A 9,968-nucleotide genomic window follows, 5' to 3' on the forward strand; every position below is an offset into this window, starting at 1 on the left:
CACTGAGTTATGGCTATACTGCGTTCAGAACAGAAACACTTGAGTTATGGCTATACTGCGTTCAGAACAGAAGCACTGAGTTATTAGTTTTTTGAGTTGGGGCAAGCATTGTCCTATTGAAGAGCTTGTTTAACTCAGCATTCTGCCCCCCCATCAGCCTGAATGCTGGGGTTGCAGTTATGAGCCACCCTGCTGGGTGGAAGTACTGATTTGGAAGACAGGCACTTTGATGGGGAGAGTTGAGATACAGGCGCTCGGGGTGGGTGGGAGACTAACACCTGGTATGGTATCTTTTGAAGTGTGCGTGTGTATGTGTATGAAGTTTTTGTTTTTATTGCCTTGTCAGTTTGTTATGTTTAACAGTTAAGGAGTTACATACACACAAATTCTGCCTTTATATCTCTAAACGAGATGACAAAGTAACAGTGCTAGTGTTGAAAGGAGCATTGTAAGACATTTCTAGTGGAGCTGTTCAAGGGAAGGACTCCAAGCTCTACCCAATCTCCTCCTTCATTGCTGCGGAAGTGAAAAGTCACAGGGGAGTGACATGCTGAGGGCATTCAGACAAGTTATGGACCGTGAGTTAGAGCTCTGATTTCAGTTCACTCCAGGTTTTCCTACCTGGCGAGGTGCCGCATGTCTATATTTGCTCAGTTCTGAGTTACACAGTTCATTTTCTCACCTTGTATTCATTAAGACCTTTCCTGTGAAGTAGCCTAACCTATGTCAACTATTAGCTTAGCTACCTGATCCCATGTAAAATGACTGGTTTTCCCTTTGTGTGTGTGTGTGCATGTGAGAGGAGGGAGGGAGGGCGTTGGTGGCTGTGCCATGTGGAGGCTAGCTAGCCCTGGCTGTAGTCCTAAGTCTGGGATTAAGTGTTGGTGCCAGCATGGCCATGGAGGTTTCTCAGCACCCAAGTCCCAGGCTGGCTGTCGTGGCTGTCCTAATATCCCAATGCTTCCTCTGTTGTAGAGCATGCGGTTGAAACTGATTGCAAACAACACGACGGTGGAACGGAGGTTTAGTTCATGGATTGGAGGCTCCATTTTGGCATCTTTGGTTAGTAGACAAGCTGCTTTATAAGAATAGATTTGAGGGGGGAGCTGTGAGAGTGGGGTTGATTGATGTGCAGCAGTTTATGAAGAGTGTTAGTTATCATCTGAAAACACGCCATCTTTTTACCTGAATAATTCTTTATTACGTCTGGTTCTTTTTGTCGGGGCTCAAGAATACTTCTTTTAATATTTATTCTGTACTGATAAAAATCTGTTTGGCACTATTAGTAGCCTTCCATGATTCCCATTTTTTCCTACACTGTGGTTTTTCTGGTAATGGTTTATTTATGATAACATTGAGCCATATATAAGCAGAAATTTTCTTTACAAAATGATTTGATTTAAATATGCCATTAAATGCTAAATTTAATAAAATAGAATGATTTCAGTGCTTCATTGATTTTTTACATTTAAAAACTGACAGATGCGTGGAGGACCTGGTAGGACTATCTGCTTAAATACATTACGTATGACAACGTCCCACCCTTTACTAACTTCAGGCTGGCCTCCAACCTGCAGTCTTCTTCCTCAGCCTCCGAGTGCTGGACTACAGGTGTGCACCGTCACACCTGACACCTTATGAGTGGACGTTTGCCGGTCTACACGGACTCTCCCTGTTATGGAGGGCAGCTGTAATACCTCTTTTGGCACTGGGCAGGCCTGGGTGTAGTGCATTTAGTTGTAAGCCATTCCTTTTGGAAGTTTGGTTGTTTTTTTGTTTTTTGTTTTTTTTTTTTTTTTGGTTTTTCAAGACAGGGTTTCTCTGTGGTTTTGGAGCCTGTCCTGGAATGGAAGTTTGGTTGTTACCCAAGTCCTGATGAGATTGTCAAGAGCTGGCTCTGTGGGCCAGGGAGATGACTGTGTTGGGTCTTGACGGGAGGCCACCTTAAGTCAGGAGATTGTGTCTCAGGCTAGACTAGAGCTTTCCCTTCTTCCTCCTAAGAGCTGAGATAACTGACTTGGGCCTAACAACAGGTTCCATTACTGCCTTAGGGCGCTTTGTCATGTTTTCTAAGCAGTCTCTGGCCCCTCTTAGAGGAGGGGAGAAGGAATAGGGGACAGTAGTATTTTGGAGGAGGAATTTTAATAGTTCAGTAGTTGTTAAAGGCATTTATGAGTAAAAGCACTACCTTCTAATAAAAGGTAGGCATATGGAATGTTTCTTTCTGTCTTACAGGGCACCTTTCAGCAGATGTGGATCTCCAAACAGGAGTATGAAGAAGGAGGGAAGCAGTGTGTAGAACGAAAATGCCCTTGAGGGCTCCACCCTGCCTGCCGCCACCTCAGTCTGTAGCTTTAGTACACTCAGGAAAAGACGACCATCTTTTGTAGAATGTTTATACATGTTTGCATATTTCAATGTCCACTTAAATTTTTTAAGGCTTTAACTGGCTCTATAAATTAAAATGAGTTTGTGCTTTCCTTGAAATGCACTTATTCTTATTACAGGCATTTTATAATTTTGTATGAATGTCTATTTTCTCTAAATATTTTGCTTTCAGTAAGTACTTTCCAGCTCTCCTGTGGGTTGGTGGAGTTACTTTTTATTGACTAGTAAAAGTCACTGCCTATGCTTTTTACCTTAGGCTTACAAAACTAAATAAAAATCACCACCCGTCCTAGAAGGGTTTTTGGATTCTTGTCTCTGTTGTGCCTTGCTTGTTGCAGTACTGCTTTTCCACTGTTTTGATGGCAGGAAGCAATCAACTGTTTGACTAACAATATCCATGTCCCTTTCATGCTTAAAAGAAATTATGTGTATGGGTATTTTATCCACATGTACGCTCGCACCATAATAGTGCCCGGTGCTTGTTGAAGCCAGGTGTTGGCTTCCACAGCTGGAGCTTTAGATGGTTATAAGCCTTGTTTGTGCTGGGAATCTAATCCAGGTCCTGAGCAACTTGTGCTCTTAACCACTAAGCCATCTTTCCAGTCCTGTGCACCACCCCACTCCCCACCAGCCACTTTTTAACAGTAGTGGTGGAAACAGCATTCCCAAACCGGCTTTGGTTCTAGCATCACTCTGGTAGCTAGCATCAGATTTATACCAAGACATCGGGTATTATTAAGCCTGCTTAGATATCAGGATATGGGAACTAAACCTGAACTCTGTCTGGTTTTGATAGAAGCAGCAGTACTTATAGGGTTAATTAACATGCCATGTTATCCACAAGAACAACTGATATCATTTGAACAAAAACATTTTATAAAGACAAATTCACATCAGGACACAGGCTGCTTCAAGAATGAAATCGGACTTTTGGGTCTCATCTCACACAGAGTTTGACTTCTAGGTCTCATCTTGGCCAGTACTTGACTTCTGGGTCTCATCTCAGACAGTACTTGACTTCTGGGTCTCATCTCAGACAGTACTTGACTTCTGGTCTTGAGAGAGGTGTGGGAACTTTGCCTGGAGAATTCTTTCTTTCTTTTTCTGTAAACTTTCCTTTCTTGCTTTAATGCGGGCTTGTTTCTCAATTCTCAGTCTAGAATAAAAATATAACAGCAACTTAGACAAAACTGCCCCCCCATTTCTCAAAGCGTGCCCATGCCAACTATATAAAAGCCAGTCATGCCAGCAGTTCTTGGCGTGTATAAATCAAGCTTTAACAGCGTCACTACAAATGCAAGATAGTGGAGGTCAAACCACCTCAATACTGTGCCCGCAGAAACTGAAGGGAAGCGATGCAGCAGAGTTCTCCAACCACCTGGCATCTTAACTAGGTCATAAGTATGGACAGACTTCAAAGCTTAGGATAAACACCAGAGGCTGGGAATGAGCAAGGTGTTAGGGGACAGACAGTAAAGTTCTCACTGATGAAGGTATGTATTTTGGAGACACAGAGCTAGTGTATAGTTTTGAAACAATGTAATAAAAGCCTTGAAAACTCATGAAGCATAGTAGAGTAAGGGGCTATACTGGAGTAGACACTGGAAGAAGGCAGATTTGAAAAAGTGCAGGAAGAACTTGAAGGATGGCTTGAACCCACAAGACTGGTACCGAAATAAGAGGTGGTTTTAGGGTCCCCACTGCACGGTGCACTCTTAAGTGATGATTCTGGATATGCATGCCTTTAATCCCAGCAGGCAGATCTCTGTCCTAGAATGCACTGGTGTGGCAGATGCCAGGGCTGTACAGACCCAATCAAAGGAACAGATGGAGCTGGTTTGGAGAGGAAGATAAAAAGTTCAAATTGATTCTAAAGTTTATTAAACATGTTAATGTAAGTCTCAAATAGCTGGTGATAGGGATCAGCAGGTGGAGCCACTTGCTCCTGACCCCCTGAACCCAGACTACAGAGAGCTGCTCCTGCAGGCTGTCCTCTAACTTTCACAGAGACCATACTAGGACAGTATGTATGTGTACACACATGGCCAAACAAAATTAAGTTCCTTTTCCTTTTTCTCTGGGTTAAGTTTTGGGGTAGAAACATCAGTTTGTGAAGAACTTTACTGAGAACAGAAAGTATCCCTAGCAGGTTTTATCTGCAACAAGATTAGCCAGTGGTCTTATACCCAGTCCTTCTGCCTCAGCCTCCTCAGTGCTGGGGCCCCAAGTATATCCAGCTACAGGATGCTTCTGTACCGTGGGCATGTCTGCCATCTTGCATCTCCCTGTCTCCCTTCTAAGTGCGGCTGGGGGGTTAAACTGTCTTGTCTGCTTTTGGGGATGGATTCCATGTTGTAAACAGCTTTCAGAAGACCCTCGTCTAGTTCCTTAGGTATCAGCTGCTGGTGCTTGGGCAGCTACAATCCTGGAACAGAAGCACCAAGTTCTCTGACTCATGAAAGCTCAGTGCAGAATCTGCCATGGGAAACGCAGCAGGGCAGGATCTCAGGCTCCTCCTTTTCCCATGGGCCCTGGAATAAGAGCTTGCAGTCCACATGGTGCAGTGGATCAGTGGATTTCACTCTTATTTCAGACACAAGGAAGTCATACAACTTTTAAAGGGATACACACCGTTGGCACAGCGACTTCATGGAGGTTAAGATTTTAGATATATGGCTTCAATTTTCTCTTTAAACTAGTGGTTTTTTCTTTTTAAAGTAATGAAAACATATTACTTACACAATAGAAATCAAGGTGGAAAGAGCTGAGGGCATGCGCCACCTGGTGTAAGGGGCAGCTCTGTCATGTGGATGCTGTGCTCACCTGACAAAGCGATCCACATAGGGCATTGCAAAGAACCGTTTCCTGTTGTATCTTTTATTGAGGTACCAAGGGATAGGCCACTGCTTGAATTTGTGCCTGCCAAAAAAATAAAGTTACTGCTTTACACAAAATATTTAATAGTTTTACTTACACTTTTCATTGTTTCCTAATTGGCCTTAAATAAATTAATCCAAATAAAAAAATATTAGAAAATGGGGCCAGTAAAACAGCTAAATAAGAAGGTACTTGCCACCTGCGTTTAGTCCCTAGGACATGTGTGAACAGGAGCAGAGAACCGACTCGTGCAGGTTCCCTCTGCCCTCCACACATGCCACATATAAGCACATACAAGGACACACACAAACAGGTAAAGTAATCAATGTTTTTAGTTATTAGAAAATACAGTTCAAATTCATGCTGGAGATTTGTACAACAGAGAGCTACATCCCTTAATCCTTGGAAGAGTTTTTTGTTGTTTTTTTTTTCTTATTTGGTTTTTGTGAGATAGGGTTTCTCTGTGTAGCCCTGGCTGTCCTGGAACTCAGTCTAGACTAGGCTGGCCTTGAACTTTGGGGTCCGCCTGCCTCTGCTTCCCAAGTGTGGACCCACTGCCCAGCTCCTTGGAAGAGCTTTAAGAGAGGTTTTGGCAATTTCTTTTTCTGTGTTGGATTAGATGTTCTTGACTGGATGGCTGGAATTCCACATCAAGCGAGAAGGTGCTATGTGTAAGGTTCGGGGACTGTCTAGATACCTCAAGCCTCAACACTTGCTGACTCCCGTTTAAGGTACTACATGGCCATGAGTTAGCTATCCTGGATCCTCTGGGGTGAGTTGGCTTATACTGGCTCCTCAGAGTTGATGCTGACAACCAGATCCTTCACTGGAAAGAGGTATGCTGTTCACTACTTGGCCCAGGGCTTATCCCAATGCCCGTGAAACAAGCAAACTGACCTTGCACTCAGAACTTTCAAGTCCCAGGTTCTTAGTGGGTAAGGTAGGCAGAGGAGTATCTGAAATTAGCTCTTTGAGTTTTATAATCTGAAGTTACATGTGTATAGGCAGATTTTTCTGTCAGAAGTATCCAACTTTTATGAAATTCTTGAAAGGACCCACAATTCACAAAGACAAGAACACATGGGGACGAGCTGTGTGGTCAGTGCATAGTTTGTGTTCTAGGGGATGGGAACTTCTCTTCTTTACATACGATCTCTAAAATATCCAAAGGGAGGAATTTTTTTTTTCCCGAGACAGGGTTTCTCTGTAGCTTTGTTGCCTGTCCTGGAGCTCACTCTGTAACCAGACTAGCCTCAGACTCAGAGACCCGCCTGCCTCTGCCTCCTGAGTGCTAGGATTAAAGGCTATGGACACCTAGCCACAGGGAGTCTTAAAGGTACAGAGAGGGTTACCAATCCAAGCAGCGATCTCTACTCTTGGAAGTACAGTGTAATTATGTACCAGATAATTCGTCCGAAGATGTCCCTTCTCCAGGCACCAGGTCTTGCTTTCTCCTGGCCGGTCTGAAGAAGCCGCAGGGCATCCTCCCTCTCCTGGACAACTTTATCTAAGGCATCCATGGAATCAACAACCTGAGGCGACAACACAGCCAACTTCAGCCATCCTCACCAAGACTGCATTTCAGAGCTCAAGATTTACAAAGCAGGCGATTTATGACATTTTATTTAGAAACTGCTCTTTCTAGTACTTTCTAGAAAGCCCTTTTGGCACAGGTGTGTGTGTGTGTGTGTGTGTGTGTGTGTGTATGCTCACGGGTGTCTACAGTATGACTTTATGTAACTTCTCTGAAGTTTTATCATTTCATTTCTTAATAACTTTGCCATGTGCCAGCTCTGTTTGGAGCAGACAGAGCTCTAATGCCGTTTGAATGCAGTAAGCTAATGAGACATATAACCGCTGCTGCCCTTTGTCAGAGCAAAAGATGCATCTGTCCCTGATGGACCACTGCTGTCCTCACGCTCAGAAGGTACCCTGGCCTGCTTGGCAACTCTAGTTCTCACAGGGAAGAATGTTAAGATTCATGAAGATGCAAGAAGATACTTTTCTTCTTCTCCCCTCATACATTATATCCTGACTGCAATTTCCCTCCCTCTTCTCCCAGTCTTTCTCTCCACTCTTCCTCAGTTTCCCTTCAGAAAAGGGCAGGTCTTCCAGGGATATCAACCAAACACGGTACATCTCACTCTCAAATAACTACTGAGAGTCTTAATATTCATCACAGTTGCTCGTCTGATAGCGCAGGCCTGCTAACCACCTAACTCTTACATTTAAACTCACCCACATTTCTTGTCTATGCTTTGCCATGTGGCTCATGGCGAGTTACCTCACTCTCTACATGTAGTGCTCTAGTGGCTTGGTGGCCGGGTGGCATCTCCCCGACTCTGCCCTTCTTCCACTCAGCATTCTCAGTCTGATTGTCCTGCCTAACTTTATCCTGCCTTGTTACAGGCCAATCAGCTTTTTTGTTTTTTTTTGGTTTTTCGAGACAGGGTTTCTCTGTGGTTTTGGAGCCTGTCCTGGAACTAGCTCTTGTAGACCAGGCTGGTCTCGAACTCACAGAGATCCGCCTGCCTCTGCCTCCCAAGTGCTGGGATTAAAGGTGTGCGCCACCACCGCCCGGCGCCAATCAGCTTTTTTATTAACCAATGAAAATAATATACATTCACAGTGTATAGAAGGATTATTCCACAGCATCTCCTCCTTTTTGTCTAATTAAAAAGAAAGGTTTTAATCTTAACATAGTAAAACTATATATAATAAAACAGTTTTTAAGTAAGAATTACAGTTACAATATCTAGTCTTTGTATTTAGCAAAATTAGAGAAAATACTTTATTATCTATCTTAAAGTTTTATACCTAATTTGCTTTCACAACTAAGAAAAACTATAAGTTTAACTATTTAACTCTTATCAAAGACTTCAGAAAGGAGTAATGTTACCCAATGACCTGGACAGTCACCCAAAGTTCCTATGTAACATTGGGGCATCCAACTCTGGTCTACAGACTTTCCTGTGAAGCAGGGAATTCTGCTGGACTGTCCTACCTTTCTGTAATGTGACAGCTGATGGCCTACAATGGAGCCAGGGCAGGCCTTGAAGCCACCTGAACTCTACTGAGGTTGGCTAATCCACAGCTGGTGAGTCCACAGAATACCACATGTTTACACCAACGGTGTGACTCAGCACTACATGTTCACACCAATGGTGCGACTCCACTACACATTTACACCAATGGTGTGACTCAGCACCACACGTTTACACCAATGGTGTAACTCAGCACCACATGCTTACACCAACAGTGTGACTCAGCACTACATGTTTACACCAATGGTGTGACTCAGCACTGCATGTTTATATCAATGGTATATCACCAGAGCCGCACTTCGATGTTCAAAGTTTTGACTTTGGAGCATTTTGGATTTCAGGCTAAGGATAATCAATTGATATCTCTAAATTAAAATCAAAAACAAACTAAACCAAAAAAAAAAAAACCCCAAACTGGCCCAAATTTATCAAAAGGAACACTTATCAGTACATACCAAACAGGGATACCTCACTCAAAGCAAGCCTCCTTCAAAGAGACTTTTTAGTTTATAAAATTTACTCGGCCAAGAATGCAGCCCAGCTAATCTACCCACCTCACCATGAGAATCAAACAACCCCAAATAAGGGAACGGGCCATACTCTTCAAAAACAACCCTGTCGTGAAATATAAAGACTAAATCTCTGCATTAAGGGGATCACAAAAACAGAAAAGGCACGATCCGGGAATCTCTTGCTGTAAATGATACTGTTAGAATGCTCTATATGAGGGAAATAAGACCTATGGATTATACGATCACATCAATGTTCATTTCCTAACTTTAAAAGTGTGAAATGATTATATACGAAATGGTATTTGGAAATGCATAATTTTGTAGACAAAGGGGCATGACATGGACTATTTACTTTCAAACAGTCAAGAAAAGCGTGTGGGGAGGTGGAGGGGGGATAGAATAACACACTGTGAATAGGAACACATGTAATCAGGGTGAAGGCTGCAAGAAGCCTTGGCACTGTCCATGCAACTCTCTGCACATCTAGTACTACATGAAATCAAGTTTGAAAACTCACAATCAAACTCAATTCTCACGAAGTCATGATAACCGAGAGTTTGTTTCTCCTGTCTGACTCCTGCAGGGACACCACGTCCTGCCCTCTGTGGGCAGTGTGGTGAGAACCCTGACTAACGGGGCGTGATGGCGGGAAGGGAGGGAGGGGAGCTGAGGCGAGGCTCTACACTGCAGCAGCGACAAGGCTCAGCTCTGCTCTCACTGACTACAGATGACAGAAAAATCAAGTGCTGACCTTTATAACAATCTGGGATGGGGGGGGGGGGGTAGTAAAACCACAGAAAAGCAAACACAACAAAAAACTGCACACTAAAAAATGGGTCAAGTTATTGGTGAATGGCCAAACTGGAGGCAGAATGTACAATGGGGCAGCTGGACACCAAACTCAGCGCCATACCACATGGCTGCCACAGTTCAAGAGACTTACCACACGGCCTGGCAATTCTACTCCCAGGTAGATAAACAAAATAAATACCCATCTGCAGGCTGGAAGCTGCCACTAAGAAAAAGGAGACAGCAGGGGGTGTGACATTTGCTTTGCAGGGAGGGGGAGTGAGAGGTGGGGGGATGGGAGTGATAAGCATGCTCAAGAGAAACTGCTGGAATGGTATATAAAGCTCTGTAAATTTAC

At 43.5% G+C, this 9,968-nt stretch overlaps 2 protein-coding genes across 5 annotated transcripts in view; one reads left to right on the plus strand and one right to left on the minus strand.

Moving 5' to 3' along the window:
* Positions 1-2,677, plus strand: part of Actl6a (actin like 6A) — a 15,350-nt gene extending 12,673 nt beyond the window's left edge. For both annotated transcript variants that reach the window (XM_005343766.2, XM_013347546.2), the window contains exons 13-14: positions 976-1,062; positions 2,236-2,677. In XM_005343766.2, coding sequence (XP_005343823.1) covers positions 976-1,062; positions 2,236-2,316 — 168 coding nt within the window. In that variant the 3' untranslated portion in view covers positions 2,317-2,677. The remainder of the gene's footprint in view (positions 1-975; positions 1,063-2,235) is intronic.
* Positions 2,678-3,243: 566 nt separating this feature from the next.
* The window catches only part of Mrpl47 (mitochondrial ribosomal protein L47), a 13,168-nt gene continuing 6,443 nt past the window's right edge, over positions 3,244-9,968 (minus strand). For 2 of the 3 annotated variants that reach the window (XM_026782139.1, XM_026782136.1), the window contains exons 5-7: positions 6,667-6,797; positions 5,212-5,307; positions 3,244-3,544 (exon numbers count right to left, since the gene is read on the minus strand). In XM_026782139.1, coding sequence (XP_026637940.1) covers positions 3,421-3,544; positions 5,212-5,307; positions 6,667-6,797 — 351 coding nt within the window. In that variant the 3' untranslated portion in view covers positions 3,244-3,420. The remainder of the gene's footprint in view (positions 3,545-5,211; positions 5,308-6,666; positions 6,798-9,968) is intronic. The other variant, XM_013347444.2, reaches the window with a different exon arrangement.

This window comes from Microtus ochrogaster, chromosome 1 (assembly GCF_000317375.1).
Source record: "Microtus ochrogaster isolate Prairie Vole_2 chromosome 1, MicOch1.0, whole genome shotgun sequence".
NCBI classification, from domain to species: domain Eukaryota; kingdom Metazoa; phylum Chordata; class Mammalia; order Rodentia; family Cricetidae; genus Microtus; species Microtus ochrogaster.